Below are 21,071 nucleotides of genomic sequence, written 5' to 3' on the forward strand. Positions count from 1 at the left end.
TCTGGCCTCAGCCTCCCAAAGGGTTAAGATTACAGGCATGAGCCACCACACCCAGTCCATTACCTTCTTATTGGTATTACTTTCAACGCTACATTTATTCTTCCTCTTTTAAATTAGCTATGGAAAGGCTATGTATTTTCATTTCACAAAATACTAATAATTTATTCCTATATCCTTTTATTTTGATGTTGAGAGAGTATTTCTTTTTTAAACTCACATTCACCCTTACTCTTTTTAACTTCTCCACCATTCCTTCTCATTCCTCCATTTTATCATTTGCAGGATAGCAATGATAGGTTTCATATTTATCCCACTGGATTTTTATGACACTTAGAAGACAAAGTGCTTTGTATAATAAACATACAATGAATGCAAAGGGCTAGGATCTTAATTTTTATGTAATGGAGGGATGAATAGATGGAGCATAGAGATTTTTGGTAAAGTGAAACTATTTTGCATAATATAGTAATGGTGGATACACGTTATACATTTGTCAAAACCTACAATACTTGCCTATAGTTCCAGCTACTTGGGAGGATCACTTGAGCCCAGAAATCTGACTTCAGCCTGGGCAATATTAGTGAGACCTGTCTCTTAAAACAAAACAAAACAAAAACCAAAAACAATAAAATACCCAATAAAAAGTGTGAACTCTAATGTAAATTATAGACATTAGTTAACAGTAAGTGTCAATATTGGCTCGTCAATTGTAGTAAATGTACCACATTAAAACAAGATGTAGACCAGCCACAGTGGTTCATGCCTATAATCTCAGCACTTTGGGAGGTCGAGGTGGGCAGATCACTTAAGGCTGATGCACCAGAATTGTGTGAACCCAGAGGGTGGAGGTTGCAGTGAGCCTAAATCAAGATAGTGCTACTCGGTAACTATCCAAGATGGCCGATCGCTAACATCTCGGGATTGCAGCTCTCAGTGAAAACGGCAGAGAACTAGAGGACGCCACACTTTGAGACAAATTTTGGTCACTCACGGAGCAGAAGATCCCCAGTGGAGGAGTCACACGGGTCGCCAGCGCGACTCTTGTGGCCGGCGCAGCAGTTTCGCCAGCACTTTGGCGCAGCAGCTCTCAGAGCAGAGTAAACAGGGCTGGCTCCCCTTCTGACTGAGGTTTGGAGAACCCACACGGGTCCCCAACATGACTCCTGAGGCCGGCAGAGCGGCTGTGATGGCACCTTGGCGCGGCAGCTCTCGGCGCAGAGTAAACGAGACTGGTTCCCCTTCTGACCGAGGTTTGGAGCCCCAGGAAGGCAGAATTGCCTATTACGGACACAAGAAGGAAGCCAGACAGGGGAATCCTGGGCAGAAAAGCACCACCAGTCTTAACGCCGTTGTTCTGGCCCTGGAAACTAACAACTTGGACGTCCACTCAAGAGACCTAATCTGAAAGTTGGTAATTTCAAAGACGACAGGAGGATAAATTTAAAATGATGGGAAGAAACCAGCGTAAAAAGGCTGAGAATACTCAAAATCAGAACGCCTCTCCCTCTAAAGATGATCACAGTTCCACATCAACAATGGAACAAGGCTTGATGGAGAAAGAGCGCATCCCAATAACAGAATCACGCTTCAGGGAATGGATAATAAGAAACTTCTGTGAGTTAAAAGAACATGTTGTAGTCCAACGTAAAGAAACTAAGAACTTTGAAAAAAGGTTTGATGAAATCCTATTGAGAATAGACAACTTAGAGAGGAATATAAGTGAATTAATGGAACTGAAGAATACAATACAGGAACTCCGAGAAGTATGCACAGGTTTAAACACTCGAATTGTTCAAGCAGAGGAAAGGATATCAGAGGTCAAAGTCCAACTTAATGAAATACAACAAGAAGACAAGATTAGAGAAAAAAGGATAAAAAGGAATGAGCAAAGTCTCCAAGAAATGTGGGACTATGTGAAAAGACCAAATTTACGTTTGATAGGTGTACCTGAATACGACGGAGAGAATGAATCCAAGCTGGAAAATACCCTTCAGGATATTATTCAGGAAAATTTTCCTGAACTAGCAAAGCAGGTCAGTATTCAACCCCAGGTAATACAGAGAACACCACAAAGATATTCCTCAAGAAGAGCAACCCCAAGGCACATAATCGTTAGATTCACCAGGGTTGAAACAAAGGAGAAAATACTAAGGGCAGCCAGAGAGAAAGGTCAGGTTACCCACAAAGGCAAGCCTATCAGACTTACAGCAGATCTCTCAGCAGAAACTCTACAGGCCAGAAGAGAGTGGGGGCCAATATTCAACATTCTCAAAGAACAGAATCTTCAGCCCAGAATTTCATATCCAGCCAAACTAAGCTTCACAACTGAAGGAAAAATAAAATCTTTTATGAACAAGCAAGTACTCAGAGATTTTATTACCACCAGGCCTGCTTTACAAGAGCTTCTGAAAGAAGCATTATACATAGAAAGAAACAACCAGTATTAGCCTTTCTAAAAATATACCAAAAAGTAAAGAGCACCAACATAAAGAAGAATTTACATCAACAAATGGATCAAACAGCCAGTTAACATCAAATGGCAGTAACCCTAAATTTAACTCAACTAAATCTCCCAATCAAAAGACACAGCCAAAACCCAACGGCATGTTACATCCAGACCTGTTTCACATGCCAGGATACACAAAGACTCAAAACAAAGGGATGGAGAAAGATTTACCAACCAAATGGAGAGCATAAATAAATAAATAAATAAATAAAGAGCAGGAGTTGCAATTCTCGTATCGGATAAAATAGATTTTAAAGCAACAAAGATATAGTGGTAAAAGGATCAATGCAACAATAAGAGCTAATGATGCTAACACCCAGATACATAGAGACTTAGATTCAATGAGACAGAAAATTAATAAGAATATCAAGGACTCGAACTCAGATCCGGAACAAGTAAACTTAATAAATATTTATAGAGCTCTCCACTTCAAATACACAAAATATACATTCTTGTCAATACCACATCACACCTACTCATAGTTTAAATGAAACACTGATTGGCCATTATTAATACCCATTTTTTTCAGAATAAAGCAGTATTTCTGTTCACCCTCCCTCTTTCTCTTCCTCTTTCTTCTTCCTCTCCTTTATTCCTTTTTTTTTCTTTCCTTCTCTCAAAAAAAAAAAAGAAATCAACTTGTAAACCCCTAGATCCAGGTTGGCAATGTCTCACTCATTGCTTGATTTCCTTCCTTCCTTCCCTTCCCTTCCCTCCCTCCCTCCCCACTTTCTCCCTTCCTTCCTTCCTTCCTCCCTTCCTTCTTCCCTCCCTTCCTGCCTTCCTCCCTTCCAAAAAAAAAAAATAAATAAAGATAGTGCTACTGCATGCCAACCTGGGTCACGGAGCTGACTCTGTCTCTAAATGAATAAATAATGGAGGGAGGATCCAAGATGGCCGAATAGAAACAGCTCTGGATTGCAGTTCCCAGTGAAAATACAGAGGGTGAGTGATCACTGCATTTTCAAATGAAAAAGGTGGTTATGCAGTCTGCTGTAGCAGACTTAATCATATCTGCCCTGCAGCTCTGAACAGAACAGAGCTCACAGCTTAGCACTTGAGCTCCTATAAGGCACACATTGTCTCCTCAAGCAGCTCCCTGACCCCCGTACATCCAAAGAGACAGACACCACATAAAGGAGAGCTCAGGCTGACATCTGGCGGGTATCCTTCTGGGACAAAGATAACAGAAGAAGAAACTGGCAGTAACCCTTACTGTTCTGCAGCTGCTGCAGGTGATCCCCAGGCAAGCAGGGTCTGGAGTGGACCTCCAGCAGTCCTTCAGCAGGGGGGCTTGACTGTTAGAAGGAAAACTAAGAAACAAAAAGAAATAACTTCATCAGCAACAAAAAGGATGTCCACTCAGAGACCCCATCTGAAAGTCACCAACCACAAAGACCACAGGTAGATAAATCCACAAAGATAGGATGAAACCATCACAAAAAGGATGAAAATACTCAAAACCAGAATCCCTCTCCTCCGAGGGATCACAACTCATCACCAGCAAGGGAACAAGGTTGGATGGAGAATGAGTCTGATGAATTGACAGAAACAGGCTTCAGAAGGTGGGTAATAAACTTCTCTGAGCTAAGATCATGTTCTAACCCAATGCAAAGAAATTAAGAACCTTGAAAAAAGGTTTGATGAAATGCTAATGAGAATAAACAGCTCAGAGAAGAATATAAATGAACTGATGAGCTGAAAAACCCAAGAAGAGAACTTCACAAAGCATACACAAGTTTCAATAGCTGAATCGACCAAGCAGAAGAAAGGATATCAGAGATTGAAGATCAACTCAAGAGAAAAAAAGAGTAAAAAGAAATGAACATAGCCTCCAAGAAATATGGGATTATGTGAAAATACCTAATCTACGTTTGATAGGTGTACCTGAATATGATGAAGAGAATGAATCCAAGCTGGAAAACACTCTTCAGGATATTATCCAGGAGTATGTCCCCAATTTAGCAAGGCAGGCCAATATTCAAGTCCAGGAAATACAGAGAACACCACGAAGATATTCCTCAAGAAGAACAACCTCAAGGCACATAATCGTCAGATTCACCAGGGTTGAAATAAAGGAAAAAATACTAAGAGCAGCTAGAAAGAAAGGTCGGGTTACACACAAAGGGAAGCCCATCAGACTCACAGTGGATTTCTCAGCAGAAACCCTACAAGCCAGAAGAGTGTGGAGGCCAATATTCAACATACTTAAAGAAAAGAACTTTCAACCTAGAATTTTATATCTAGCCAAACTAAGCTTCATAAGCGAAGGAGAAATAAAATCCTTTATGAACAAGCAATTGCTCAGAGATTTCATCACCACCAAGCCTGCTTTACAAGAGAGCTCCTGAAAGAAGTACTAAACACAGAAAGGAACAACCAGTACAGCCACTCCAAAAATGTACCAAGTGGTAAAGAGCATCAACACAATGAAGCAACTGAGTCAAATAATGGGCAAAACAACCAGCTAACATCAAAATGGGAGGATCAAAATCACACATAACAATATTAACCTTAAATGTAAATGGGCTAAACGCCCCAATCAAAAGACAGAGACTGGCAAATTGGATAAAAAGCCAAAACCCATTGGTGTGCTGTATCCAGGAAACCCATCTCACATGCAAGGATACATAAAGGCTCAAAATAAAGGGATGGAGGAAGATCTACCAAGGAAATGGAGAGCAAAAAAAAAGCAGGAGTTGCAATCCTAGTCTCTGATAAAATAGACTTCAAACCAACAAAGATCAAAAGAGACAAAGAAGGGCATTACATTACATAATGGTAAAAGGATCAATGCAACAAGAAGAGCTAACGATCCTAAATAGATACACGCCCAATACAGGAGCACCCAGATACATATTAATGACCTACAAAGAGACTTAGACTCCCACACAATAACAGTGGGAGGCTTTAACACTCCACTGTCAATTTTAGACAGATCAACAAGACAGAAAATAAACAAGGATATCCAGGACTTGAACTCAGACCTGGAACAAGCAAACCTAATAGACATTTACAGAATTCTCCACCCCAAATCCATAGAATACACATTTTTCTCAGCACCACATCACACCTACTTTAAAATTGACCACATAATTAGAAGTAAATCACTCCTCAGCAAATGCAAAGAACAGAAATCATAACAAACAGTCTCTCAGACCATAGTGCAATCAAATTAGAACTCAGAATTCAGAAACTCACTCAGAACCATACATTCATGGAAACTGAACAACTGGCTCCTGAATGCTGAGTGGATAAACAATGAAATAAAGGCAGAAATAAAGATGTTCTTCAAAATCAATGAGAATGAAGACACAATGTACCAGAATCTCTGGGATACATTTAAAGCAGTGTCTAGAGGAAAATTTATGGCAATAAATGTGCACATGAGAAGCAAGGAAAGATCTAAAATTGACACCCTATCATCAAAACTGAAAGAGCCAGAGGAGCAAGATCAAAAAAACTCAAAAGCTAGCAGAAGACAAGAAATAACTAAGATCAGAGCAGAACTGAAGGTGAGGGAGACACAAAAAACCCTTCAAAAAAATCAATAAATCCAGGAGCTGGCTTTTGAAAAGATCAACAAAATAGACCACTAGCCAGATTAATAAAAAAGAAAAGAGAAAAGAATCAATCAAATGGATGTAATAAAAAACGATAAAGGGGATACCACCACTGATTCCACAGAAATACAAACTACCATCAGAGATTACTACAAACAACTCTATGCACATAAACCAGTAAACCTGGAAGAAATTGATAAATTCCTGGATACTTGCAACCTCCCAAGCCTAAACCAGGAAGAAGTTGAAACCCTGAATAGACCAATAACAAGGGCTGAAGTTGAGGCAGCAATTAACAGCATACCAACCAAAAAAAGCTCAGGTCCAGATGGCTTCACAGAGCAATTCTACCAGACATACGAAGAAGAGCTGGTACCGCTCCTTCTGAAACTATTCCAAACGATCCAGAAAAAGGGAATCCTCCCCTAATCATTTAATGAGACCAACATCATCCTGATACCAAAACCCGGCAGAGACTCAACAAGAAAAGAAAACTTCAGGCCAATATTACATGATGAACATAGATACAAAAATCTTCAATAAAATATTGGCAAACCGATTGCAACAGCACATCATAAAGCTTATCCATCATGATCAAGCAGGCTTCATCCCGGGAATGCAAGGCTGGCTCTACATATGCAAGTCTACAAATGTAATTCACCACATAAACAGAACCAAAGACAAAACCAGGATTATCTCAATAGATGCAGAGTAGGCCTCTGACAAAATTAAACAGCCCTTTATGCTAAAAACCCTCAATAAACTCGGTATTGATGGAAAGTATCTCAAAATAATAAAAGCTATTTAAGACAAACCCATAGCCAATATCATACGGAATGGGCAAAAACTGGAAGCATTCCCTTTGAAATCTGGCACTAGATAAGGATGCCCTCTCTCACCACTCCTATTCAATATATTATTGGAAGTTCTAGCCAGAGCAATCAGGAAGAAAAAGAAATAAAGTGTATTCAATTAGGAAAGGAGGAAGTCAAATTGTCTCTACTTGCAGATGACATGATTGTATATTTAGAAGACCCTATTGTCTCAGCCCCAAATCTCCTGAAACTGATAAGCAACTTCAGCAAAGTCTCAGGATATAAAATCAATGTGCAAAAATCACAAGCATTCCTATACACAAATAACAGACTTAAAGAGAGCCAAATGAAGAACAAATTGCCATTCACAATTGCTACGAAGACAATAAAATAACTAGGAATACAACTAACAAAGGATGTAGAGGACGTGTCCAAGGAGAACTACAAACCACTGCTCAAGGAAATAAGAGAGGACACAAACAGATGGAAAAACCTTCCATGCTCATGGTTAGGAAAAATCAATATCGTGAAAATGACCATAATCTCCAAAGTAATTTATAGATTCAATGCTATCCCTATCAAGCTACCAGTGACCTTCTTCACAGAACTAAAAAAACACCTTAAACTTCATATGGAACCAAAAGAGAGCCTGCATAACCAAGTCAATTTTAAGCAAAAAGAACAAAGCTGGACGCATCATGCTACCTGACTTCAAACTATCTACAAGGCTACAGTAATCAAAACAGCATGGTACTGGTACCAAAATAGAGGTATAGACCAATGGAACAGAACAGAGGCCTCGGAGGCAACACAACACATCTACAACCATCTGATCTTTGACAAACCTCACAAAAACAAGCCATGGGGAAAGGATTCTCTGTTTAATGAATGGTGTTGGGAAAACTGGCTAGCCATGTGCAGAAAGGAGAAACTGGACCTCTTCCTAACACCTTACACTGAAATTAACTCTAGATGGATTAAAGACTTAAACATAAGACCTAACACCATAAAAACCCTAGAAGAAATCCTAGGCAAAACCATTCAGGCATAGGCAAGGAGTTCATGACTAAAACACCGAAAGCCAAAATAGACAAATGGGACCTAATCAGACTCCACAGCTTCTGCATAGCAAAAGAAAGAATCATTAGAGTGAACTGGCAACCAACAGAATGGGAAAAAATTTTTGCAATCTACTCATTTGACAAAAGGCTAATATCCAAAATCTACAAAGCACTAAAACAGATTTACAAGAAAAAAACAAACAAACCCATTCAAAAGTGGGTGAAGGATATGAACAGACACTTTTCAAAAGAAGACATATATGAGGCCAACAAACACATAAAAAAATGCTCATCATCACTGGTTATTAGAGAAATGCAAATCAAAATACACTGAGATACCATCTCACCCCAGTTAGAATGGCAATCATTAAAAAATCTGGAGACAATAGATGCTGGAGAGGATGTGGAGAAATAGCAACACTTTTATACTATTGGTGGGAGTGTAAATTAGTTCAACCATTGTGGAAGACAGTGTGATAGAAATACCATTTGACCCAGCAATCCCATAACTGGGTATATATCCAAAGTGTTCTATTATAAGGACACATACTCACAAATGTTCACTGCAGCACTGTTTACAATAGCAAAGACTTGGAACAAACCCAAATGCCCACTGATGATAAACTGGACAGGGAAAATGTGGCACATATACACCATAGAATGCTATGTAGCCATCAAAAATGATGAGTTCATGTCCTTTGTAGGGACATGGATGAACCTGGAAACCATCATTCTCAGCAAACTGACACAAGAACAGAAAATCAAGCACCACACGTTTTCACTCGTAGGCAGTGTTGAACAGTGAGTACACATGGATACAGGGAGGGGAGCTTCACACACTGAGGTCTGTTGGTGGGGGACTAGAGGAGGGACAGTGTGGGGTAGGGAGTTGGGGAAGGATAACATAGGGAGAAATGCCAGATACAGGTAATGGGGATGGAGGCAGCAAACTACCTTGCCATGTATGTACCCACACAACAATCCTGCATGTTCTTTACATGTACCACAGAACCTAAAATACAATATAATATATAATAAATAAATAAATAAATAAATAATATGTAAATAGCAAGAGAAATTGTGAGGAGGGGAAGAGGGTATGTGAAAATCCTATTTTGTAATGAATTCTTCTATGAACTTCAAACTTTTTTTTTTTTTTTTTAGAGACGAAGCCTAGCTCTGTTGCCCAGGCTGAAGTGCAGTGGTGTGATCTTGGCTCACCGTAACCTCTGCCTCCCAGGTTCAAGCAATTCTCATGCTTCAGCCTCCCAAGTAGCTGGGATTATAGGTGCCCACCATCACACCCAGATAATTTTTGTATTTTTAGTAAAGATGGGGTTTCACTGTGTTGGACAGGCTGGTCTTGAACTTCTGACCTCATGATCCATCTGCCTCAGCCTCCAAAAGTGCTGGGATTACAAGTGTGAGCCACCACAACCGGCCCTCAAACTTCTTTTAAAAAAAATCTATTAGTTAAAAATAAAAACTGAAGAACAATGGATGTTAGAAAAGCATGTGTCTTTCATAACAAGGATAAACATTTCACAATTAATATTTACCATTCTCCAGCTTGGCTGACTGAATTTAATTCTGTTACATTGTACATGATAGATGGCTCCAATGAAACTTTCTCCATAAACATAGGTGAGGTTGTAATATTCTGAATCTGGGCTTCCAGAAATACTTCATCAGTCTGAGGATATGAAAAAAATATCCACCAAAGTGTGATGGCATTTAAAATATTTATCTCAACAAAAATATCTTATCTATATGAAGGAAAAATATTAACCACAAATGTGATTAGTTCATGCCTGCAAATCAAAGTTACCACAATTAATGCAAGAAAAGAAATCTTAACTCTATCATAATTAACAGGGGCAAAGTCAAGTGTTAGTTAACTGATACCTTGTCAAACAATGGATGGAGGATAACTATATTTTATCTTAACATCCAAAAATACTTAACTGGAATTTCATTTACAAATATCCTAATTCTTTTCGTTAGGTATTAAAATATGCTTTAGTATCATGAATACACCTATGCACCTATAATTTGTGTTAACATTAAGATAATTAAGTCTTCATTATAACACAGCAGTATAATATAATCTTGATTGTCATATTAACAGGAATTTAGATAGTGTAGTGACCACTGGTATTATGAATTATCTATTTTGTAATCGTGAAAAAGTTAACTTTTTAAATTAATTTGCAAGTGGTCATTAGTGATTTCTTAGTTCATTTTGTGTGTGTGTGTGTATATTTATTTATATTTATATACATATATTTTTCTTTTTTTTTTGAGACAGAGTCTAGCTCTGTTGCCAGGTGCCAGGCTGGAGTGTGGTGGCGCAACGTCGGCTCACTGCAACCTCTGCATCCTGGGTTCAAGCAATTCTCCTGTCTCAGCCTCCTGAGTAGCTCGGACTACAGGCATGCACTACCATGCCCAGCCAATTTTTCTATTTTTAGTAGAAATGGTGTGTCTTGATCTCTTGACCTCATGATCTGCCTGCCTCGGCCTCCCAAAGTGCTGGGATTACAGGCGTGAGCCACCGTGCCCGGCCAAGTGTATATTGAGGGCTAAAAAAAGTATATGTGAATTATATCTCACTATCTTAGTGCTTTAAATCAGGCAAAAGGTAATTTGGAGCCTCAGTGACAGATTTTAAAGCTGATGCTCTTCAGCAATATTTGTCAGTAGGTAATTTAAATACTTAACTTTATATAAATTAATTCCCATAATTATGCCAAAAAGTCTTTATTTTATGCCATTTGGTTACTGCTTTATGTAATTGAAGGATAACTAACTTGATTTATCTTTGAAACAAACCTACATAAAAAATGATATACTAAGGGTGTTCAAGAATTTTTTTTCAAAAGTTTCATAGTAATATGTTCACTACACATAAACAACATAAAATCAAGTATGACCAAAAAAATCTGGCACTTAAGAGCTTTTTGTTTTTACTTTTTTGAGACAGAATCTCACTCTGTCACCCAGGCTGGAGCGTGGTGGCTGGGTGGCCTCAGCTCACTGCAACATCTGCCTCCCGGGTTCAAGGGATTCTCTTGCCTCAGCCTCCCGAGTAGCTGGGATTACAGGTGCACATCATATTGAGCTAATTTTTATATTTTTAGTAGAGATGGAATCTCACCATGTTGGCCAGGCTGGTATAGAATTCCTGACCTCAACTGATCCACCCATCTCGGCCTCCCAAAGTGCTGGGATTACAGGCGAGAGCCACCGTGCCCGGCCTATGAGCGTTTTTTCCCCCCCCCCCGCAAAACTGAGTCTTGCTCTGTTGCCCAGGCTAGAGTGTAGTGGCACGATCTCGGCTCACTACAACCTCTGCCTCCCAGGTTGAAGCGATTCTCCTGCCTCAGCCTCCCCTGTAGCTGGGACTACAGGCGTGTACCACTACACCTGCCTAATTTTTGTATTTTTATTTATTTATTTATTTAAGATGAAGTCTCACTCTGTTGCCCAGGCTGGAGTACAGTAGCATGATTTTGGCTCACTGCAATATCTGCCTCCTGAGTTCAAGTGATTCTCCTGTGTCAGCCTCCTAAGTAGCTGGGATTACAGGCAAGCACCACCACGCTGGCTAATTTCTGTATTTTTTTTGTAGAGATGGGGTTTTACCATGTTGGCCACGCTGGTCTCAAACTCCTGACCTTGTGATCTACCTGCCTCAGCCTCCCAAAATGCTGGGATTACAGGCATGAGCCACAGTGCCTGGCTGAGCTTTTTAAACATTAACACCAGGAAAATGAAAATAATTAGCAAAAATATAATGTGATGAAGTTATAATGTATTATTATCTAAAACAAAACAGATACTTTAGTCTTGGCACATGTGTTCAAATGAAAATAGAAATAGTTTTATTAGTTTAAAAAAAGTACCACTTAATGGCATTTTTTGGTTACTTGTTCTAAAAAAACAACATATATCCCATCAATCCATTGCTTTTAAAAACATAACCACAGACCCACATTTCAATTTTAATAAAAAATGCAATTTTCTGCGTAAATTTAGGAAGAGCTTAGATAAAACGAAAGAAAAACAAGCAGCATAATGGAAAATCAAGTTAGTTTGAACAGTTAGTATAAAGCAATTTGATACTTTATAAATTAAGAATTCAGTACTAAGGCAGTTGATGTTATTACACACGTAATGCGATATAAGCAAATGCTGCTTATTGTAAATATAACTTTGGGAAAATAAAATTTTAGCTGACTTTGCTTTAGCAAATTTTGGGAAAATTTGCTTTTCCACTGTTTAATTTTGTCAAGCAGCTGTTGTTACCTGACCCAGACTTAAAACTAAAACCACTGTGCATCTGAAAATGAACTCTGATTATATAGTCTACTCAAAGAACTGAAAGCTATGATAGTTGGGTATTTTACAGTAAGATGATGAAAATCACAAGACCATTTTACGCAAGGTTAACATACCTCTTTTAAAAAAATCTAAAGAAGAAAACACTGAAAATGAGAATTGTTTCAATATGACAATTTAACTTTTGAGTTAATTTTCCTCCACAGAATAAGAAAATTGAGACAATATAAAAAGTACATAAAGTTATGTATAATCTTTCTGAAGTCACACAGGTGGTATTCACAACTAACTGTTTTTCCACTATGTTTTGTAAAGAGAGATTAATTAGGCAGAGTCAAAAAGTAGTGAGTAAGAAAAGTATAAAAGTTTATAATAAAAAATCAAATTACCACAGAACTGAGGTCACTCTAATGGAAAAATAAAAAAGAATAATTAGAAAAATCGGAGTTAAATGTTAAAGAAAAAAGAATTACTTTAAAATGCATTTCTGCATCTTTAAAATTTACTAAACAAGACAGCATTAGTAAATAAGAAAGTAAACAGGAAGCAACATAAAGAAATATGACAAACCATTTTTCTAAAAAGGTAAAACTGCTAAGGTTAAATGACAATGAAATGGAGATGAACACTAAGGCTGAATACTCAAAACAGTAGCAAACTATTAAGGGCACATTTTGGGGCAGAGAGGTATACCCCATGACTTTCTAATTCTATAATTCTTTACCAACACTGTAATTCTTCATAGATAATTTAGGATGAATATATACTATCCTCCACATTCAGAGTATAAACTGTATACCTTCTCTTAAATTTATATAATAATAGGATCCTTTTTTAAAGGACTGTTTTAGGCAATTAGAGTTCCATTGATTACTTCAGGGAATACAGGGCTGAACCATTTCAATAAATTGAGAATTTGTTCTCTTCTTAGATTTCATAGTTAGCCTTTTTTCCCCCATATATATTTCCTTAGCTGTTTATTGAGAGCAATCTCAAACATCACCTTCATCGAATGCATAGCTGGAAATCATTTTTCATTTCTCTAGGTACCCAGAATATGTTACTTCATGATTTGAGGTATATGTGTGGGAGGGGCTTGCATTATAGTTATGCCATGTCAATCTCCTCATGGGCTGCAGGTCCTTTAAGGATTAGGAAGATGTTTTGTTTATATTTCTCTTCAGTACCTGCCATGGGTCTCCGTACCCAGCAGGTGACCAAATATTTGAATCGTAGCCTCTAATCTCATCAATTTTCTTGCAGGGCTTTTCTATCTTAGAAGACTATAACAAAGTTTTTCATGAACTTGTTTTCCTTTAGGTGATTCACATATAGCATTATTAGAAAATGTATCAAAAATATGTTTGAGACAGACGTGGGGTGAATAATTTTACCTGTAAAAGGACTACAGCACAGAACAATAAGCATCCCTACTGATATTGCTGTGGTTTATTAACTCTTACAATCTACCTGAAATTCCTGGTTGGGGTCAACATAATCTACCTCATGCTAGTGGTTGAACAATACTTGTTTGTCTAATAGGTAATATCAAGTATCTTAGACCCAAAATGCTATTTGTTCACTCCTGATTTTTAAAGTGAGATATATTTTCAAAAATTCAGAATTTTACTGAAATTATTTTGGTTGAAGTTTGTTAGCAAGGTTTAAAGATTATGTCAACATATAATGTTAACCGACAAAGGAAACAAACAAAATTGTCATGATTATAAAAACAGAATATTATATATAAGCAAATAAAGACTGCAAAAGAGTATGTATTAATGAAAAATCAATTGGTGGGATGGAATTGTGAATTCTTATTTCTTTATGGTGAGCATGTCACTTCTATAAATGTTTATAGAAAACTAGCAACTAAAAAAATTATTCACAAATCACTCTGAAGATTGATTATATAAAACTACCTCTCAGGTATCTTAGTGTACTACCATATTTTTAATGAAGAAAACCTAAAATAGCTTAATATATGACTGTTAGGATCAATTATAGAAAAAAAAACCCCACGTATTGCCCTTTTTAGAAATTAATTTTCTAACAGAATAGTTAACATTTTTCCCTCATACTATAAATGAAATCTTTTCCAGAAAAATGATAAGTTAGACTATTTAAATTTCACCATGCTGACTGTAATTAATCAACAGTATGCCATGAATAACAAAAAAAGAAAGAATAAATACATACTACTCCAACTCACCTATCCCCCACAAAAGAAATGTCAACTTTGTAAACATCTAGTAATCTTCTTGATGATGCTCTTCCCTCTCATCAAATATCTATGCTCTTTCCTATGTACTTGATATTCCATGTCCATTTGTAAACCTGCTTGAATGCCTTCACTGCTTTGACACTTATCTGTTTCCAACATGCATTCCTTTCAGACTCCAATCTAGTTTTCCTTCTCTTCCACAAACCTTCTTTAAACTATTCCAAGATCTCATTCCCCTGAGCTCTTGTATCACATCTTTTCATATCATTCTCACTATACTGCACTCTAGGTAGTTTTGTTATTATATGCATTTTTTCTTTTATCCTAACAGGTCTTTGCTGCAGGTTAGGTTCCTTAACATTGGCATCTGAAGAAATCTTAGTTATAGTACAAACTTTACTGAGTAAAAATTTAGTTTGTAGATGGTAAAAATAAGTATCAAATTTGCCATGTGATTGAAAATGTCTGATAATCACCTGGTTTTACAGTAGTAGAGATATAATCTTTATTTCAAAATACTGTATTTGGGTATCTTTGAATTTATCACTGTGGTATGAAACACATGATTTTGAAGGATAACGGGCTATCAAGAGATCTGATTTTTCTGCAGCTCTAGAAGCCAAGATAAAACAGAATTTTAGAAAAAAATTCCAAGCAATGAATCCTTTATCCTATGGCAAGTTCTATTTAATCTCTTTCTCTTATGGTAAAAGATAGAGTATCTTCTATTATAAAAGTTACTTTTATTTTTGCCAAACTTGTTTTTCCCAAGGAACTTTTAAAGCCATTACACCAAACTCAGAAACCTAACTCTGGCTGGCACACTGACTTCCCTGGAAATAATTTAATGTGCTGAGCTTCACTTGTCAATATTTTTCAATGTGAATGTTAAATCTATTTTGCAGGGTTAAATCTACTAATTCAATTTTTGTAATATCCAAAACCATATGTAAATATTCAACAGATTGCTAGTGTAACCACCACCATTAAATGGAATTAGAGGGCAATCATTTAATGAAAGGAGATGAAAGCCTTATAAAATTAATGAGAATAAAAAAATCAAGACACATTGATTCCATGTAAGTTCAAAAAGATTATGGACCTATAATACAATTATTCACTTTTAACTGAAATCTATGATTTTTTTTCAAATAATTTACAGTCACATTGGCAATTTGCTTCAGTATTAGAATTGTATATAAGAGATTTTTAGTCAAATAAGATCTTAATGTTTAATATGAAATCCCATTAACCACTCAACACTTACCTCTGCATTGTAAAATTTGGTTTTCACATCCAATGGTTTGAGAACCTGGTTAAATAAAGCATATCAATCAGGAGATTGTTATCATGTGACCATTTATTTTTATTTTTTAAAATCACATAGCTTAAATTTGTCAAAGCCATTTTCCAATTTTAATTGTTAAAAGACTTTTCTAATAGGTATGCAATAATCTTGCAAAAAAAAAAAAAATTCCAAATGCATTTTTTGAAAGGCTACCACTATTTTTTCTTGATTGGGTGACAGTTACATTACATGGGTTTTTGCTAACAAAATAATATTTTGTTAAACCAAACATATATATTTCGTGTATTTTTCTATATGTATATTCACAAAAACTGCAAAAAAAAGCAATTGAGCAGCTGGGATTACAGGCACGCGCCACCATGCCCAGCTAATTTTTTTGTATCTTTAGTAGAGACGGGGTTTCACCATTTTGACCAGGATGGTCTTGATCTCTTGAGACAGGAGAATTGCCTGACCCAGGAGGCGGAGGTTGTGGGGAGCCGAGATCGCGCCATTGCACTCCAGCCTGGGTAACAAGAGCGAAACTCTGTCTAAAAAAAAAAAAAGCAATTGAGCTGGGCACTATGGCTCATGCCTGTAACCCCAGCACTTTGGGAGCCTGAGGTGGGCGAATAATCTGAGATCAAGAGTTCCAAACCAGCCTGGCCAATATGGTGAAACCCCGTCTCTACCAAAAATAGAAAAAGTAGCTGGCCATGGCTGCAGGCACATGTAATCCCAGCTACTCGGGAGGCTGAGGCAGGTAAATCGCTTGAACCTGGGAGGCAGAGGTTGTGGTGAACTGAGATCGTGCCATTGCACTCCAGCCTAGGCAACAAGAGCAAAGCTCTGTCCCCCGTCTCCAAAAAAAAAAAAAATCATTTTTTGGTCTCAATCTCATGATCTCAGGTGATCTGCCCACCTCGGCCTTCCAAAGTGCTGGGATTACAGGTGTGAGCCATTGCACCAGGCCTACTTTTTATTTTCTTTCAAAAGGGATGCAAATGAGTGATGATTCAACAACAACAAAAAAATTTTTTCCTATTAATAGTACTTTTTCTTCTATTTACAGAGGAATAAAAAAACACATACAGCATCATATTTAGATCTATATTTATAATAGACATGTGGTATTCACATTTCCTCACCTCCACACTTAAATGCATTAAACCAGTGGTTTTTAACTATTTTTGATAGATGCTGAAAATTGTGTATTAATAACAAAACTCAAAGTTCCAGTGATTCCTGGTACTTGAAGGAAACTCAGTCTATTCACTCCAAGTCGGTAGTCTCTCAATGTGGTATTATTAATCCTCATTTTATGTGGACTTTTCATTCATTTTATACCACTGTGTGTTTTGTCAGGCCATAAAAACAAGCTATTTACTTTTTAGAGACAGTTTTGCTCTGCTGACGAAGCTGAAGTGCAGTGGCATGATCACAGCTCACTGAAGCCTTAAACTCCTGAGCTCAAGCGATCCTTCTGCCTTAGCCTCCCAAGTAGCTAGGATTACAGGCTTGTGCCACCTGCAGTCCTAGGTCATGCTGCCTGGGCTGATCTTGAACTGACCTCAAGTGATCCTCCTCTGTTTGCTTTCCAAAGCGCTGGTATTATAGGTGAGAACCACAGTGCCAGACTCGGCTATTTTTTTTCTTTTTTTGTGAATAAACATCTTCAAGTTTCATTACAAAAATATTATATTGGCAATGATAACGTCTCTGCTTTTATTTACCTTAATTTAGTCTGAGTTTAGACTGCTAGTCATGTGACAAATTCAAAAATATTGAGCTATTTGTTTTCCCTGCAGATAAACAGGAATAATTGTATGTTACCTGGGGAAAAATGCACATAAAAACTATTTACCATTGTTATATTTGATACCTGAAATTTGAAGAATTTTCTAAAATACATTTTTTCTCCAGCCTGAGTTGTATAACTCACAGCACACACCAAGCTGAAACAAAAAGATGTCTTAATGATTCTGAATCATTTTTTATTTTAATAGCAATCAAACACACCTCAATTCTAACAAATTTGGAAAACACATATCTATGGTATGGATATGAGAGATTAGAGCACGGGAAAAAGTAAAAGTAGATATATGGACATAACTACATGAAGAAGAAAGCTCTGGTTAGTAAAATGAGATAATAACATTTTTGGAGGAGAAAATCAGAAACTTCCTAACTTCATCTGAAAGGTGAAATATATTCCAAAATAATTCTCAGAATAATCAAATATTTGAATGTATAACACAAGTTCATATAAACTAGAAGAAAAATATGGATGAAAAAACTTCCAGCTGGGCATCGCTCATGCCTGTAATCCCAGCACTTTGGGAGGCTGAGGCGGGCGGATCACTCGAGGTCAGGAGTTCAAGACCAGCCTGGCCAACATGGTAAAACCCCATCTCTACTAAAATTACAAAAATTAGCCAGGTGTGATGGCAGGCACCTGAAATTCCAGTTACTCGAGAGGCTAAGGCAGGACAATCACTTGAACCCGGAAGGCACAAGTTACAGTGAGCCCAGATCATGCACTGCACCCCAGCTTGGGCAACAAGAGCAAAACTCTGTCTCAAAAAAAAAAAAAAAAAATTCAGGATAGATTTCTTAACATAAATGCAGTGGGAAATACTGTTATGTTAAAAAGTTTAAATGGAATCAAAAACACTAAAACAATTACAAAGTAGAAACAAACTAGGATAAAACACTTGTAATAATATGAGAAAGTGGTTACATTTTAATATTTAATATGACAAAGGGTTCCTGTAAGTTAAAAAGCAAAACATCAATATATCACTCAAAACATGAGACAAGGAATACACAATTAAATCACAGTACCAAAACTGGCTAACAAAAATGTGAAAATGTTCAGCCTCACAAGTAGTCAGAGAAACACATAAAAATAATGAGGTGATATTTTTCTGTTTATCAAGATTTGGCAAAAATTCTTTTTAAGTGATATCAGAGTTGCTGAGGGTTTAGAGAAACTGTCTTACCACACTGCTAGTGGTGGCAGGAAATTTGCAAAATGCTTATATGTTCTCACAGTAAAAACACTTCAAATATCCCACATAAGGAAACATTAAGGTGTTCATCTCCATGTTATTTTTAACAGTGAAAAACTGAAAATAAGCATCCAACATTAGGAAAAACAAAAAGCACCGTACAACTGTGTTAGATGGCATCATGTAAAAAACTTTCTTTCCTTTTTTTTTGAGACAGAATCTCACTCTGTAGTCCAGGCTGGAATGCAATAGTGCAATAGCGTGATCTTGGCTCACTGCAACCTCTGCTTCCCGGGTCCTGGTTCAAGCAATTCTCCTGCCTCAGCCTCCCGAGTAGCTGGGATTATAGGTGCACACCACCATGCCCAGCTAATTTTTGTACTTTCAATAGAGACAGGGTTTCACCATGTTAGCCAGGCTGGTCTTGAACTCCTGACCTCATGAGCCACCCTCCTTGGCCTCACAAAGTGCTGGGATTATAGGCATGAGCCACCATGTCTGTTTTTTTTTTTTGTTGTTTTTTTGAGGCAGGGTCCCACTGTGTCACCCAGGCTGGAGAGCAGTGGCACAATCATGGATCACTGCAGCCTTGACCTCCTGGGCTCAAGTGATTCTCCCACTTCGGCCTCCCAACTAGTTGAGAATACAGGCATGCTCATGTCCAGCTACTTTTTGTATTTTTTGTAGAGATGGGGTTTTGTCATGTTTCCCAGGCTGGTCTTAAACTCCCGAGCTCAAGGGTTCTGCCCACCTTTGCCTCCCAAAGAATTGGGGATTACATGCGTGAACCACCACAGCTGGCCCCAAAACTGTTTTCAAAAAACACTGCCTGATGTGTGGGAAAATGTTACCAGTGTAATTTTTTGTTGTTGCTGTTTGAGATGGAGTCAAGCTCTGTAGCCAGGCTGGAGTGCAGTGGCGAGATCTCGGCTTACTGCAGCCTCCGCCTCCCAGGTTCAAGTGATTCTCCTGCCTCAGCCTCCTGAGTAGCTGGACTACAGGCACTTGCCACCACTCTTCTTTTTCTTTTGTATTTTTAGTAGAGACAGGGTTTCATTGTGTTAGCCAGGATGGTCTCAATCTCCTCATAGTGTATTTAAAAGGATAAAAGTATGAGCAATATGGCCAAAGTTGGTAAAATATTAATTTATACACATTTATTTCATATATGTATGCAGAAAGACTGGAGATAAATATATTAATATTTTATTAGTGGTTGGTTATATGAGGTGATAATATTAGCAGGTAATTTAATTTCTCCTTTATACTTGAGCTGCTTAGTACTAAGGCAGGGGCTAGGAAGAGGACTGATCAAAGCACAATACCCGCCTTCAAAGTGCTCACAGTAAGAATAGCATGGCAAGGTATACGATCTGAAACTAGGTTTAGATTTGAGTTCTATGTCTTCTAAACTTGCTGCTTAATTGTGCAAGTCTCATTTTCTGTAAAATGGAGATTTTACACATTTGTTATCATTTCAATAAATACTGACCTCTGGTCTCTGTTAGATCCTTGGACTATAGCAGACTTCATGGATCTCATACTTTAATGGGAAAGGTAGGCACCCAATAAGTAATTATAAGTACAAAACATTTTTAAAAATGATAAATGATGGGTGCTATCTAGTCTAGGAGGTGAAGAAAGCTTCTTAAGGAAGTAGTGCTGAATGTCAGATATGAAAGAGAAGTAGAAGTAAACTAAACAAAATGCCATAGCTACTCCTTTGTAAGGGAAGAAAGCATTTCAATCCATGGAGTCTGGAGATAAAACAAGTCCAGTATGACTGCAGGGTGGAGAGGGAGAGAAGGGTGGTGATGGTAAGAATTACTGTGGTTGGTAAGAATTAAGTTGCAGAGAGCTTTGTAAAACCTTTGCAAACTCAGAATTTCCTAAGGGCAATGGGAGATCATTGAAGAATTAAGTGACTTATACAAGATCACATAGCTGATAAAGCTGAAATTTTAACTCTGAGAAGTCTGATTCCAAAGCTCATACCTCAAAGAATATACGTGAAGAAAAGCTACAACAGAGCTTGTCACCAAAATTAACTGATTAAAAATAGCTAATATTATAAACTTTAATGGGCACAAAGAGAAGTAAAACTGGTAGAGATGAAGAACAGATAAATGAGACATATTCAGGGAATTAATAGGATATTGTGAATTGATTGGATGTAGGGTTTCTAGAGGAAATGAAGAAGTCTAAAATTACTTCAGATGGGTAAAATTTTCATACTGCCTCTCAGACTGAAAGAAAAATAGA

At 37.4% G+C, this 21,071-nt stretch overlaps 1 protein-coding gene across 19 annotated transcripts in view; it reads right to left on the reverse strand.

The window, feature by feature from the left end:
- The window catches only part of TRAPPC13 (trafficking protein particle complex subunit 13), a 54,306-nt gene that overhangs the window by 6,114 nt on the left and 27,121 nt on the right, over positions 1 to 21,071 (reverse strand). For 8 of the 19 annotated variants that reach the window (XM_078365449.1, XM_078365448.1, XM_078365443.1 and 5 more), the window contains 3 exons: positions 17,681 to 17,753; positions 15,778 to 15,822; positions 9,505 to 9,638 (listed from right to left, as the gene is read on the reverse strand). In XM_078365449.1, the coding sequence (XP_078221575.1) occupies positions 9,505 to 9,638; positions 15,778 to 15,822; positions 17,681 to 17,710 (209 nt within the window). In that variant the 5' untranslated portion in view covers positions 17,711 to 17,753. Of the gene's footprint in view, positions 1 to 9,504; positions 9,639 to 12,675; positions 12,694 to 15,777; positions 15,823 to 17,680; positions 17,754 to 21,071 lie in introns of all 19 variants that reach the window. The other 11 variants (XM_008991995.5, XM_035292281.3, XM_002744907.7 and 8 more) reach the window with 3 other exon arrangements.

This window comes from Callithrix jacchus, chromosome 2, assembly GCF_049354715.1.
Source record: "Callithrix jacchus isolate 240 chromosome 2, calJac240_pri, whole genome shotgun sequence".
NCBI lineage: Eukaryota > Metazoa > Chordata > Mammalia > Primates > Cebidae > Callithrix > Callithrix jacchus.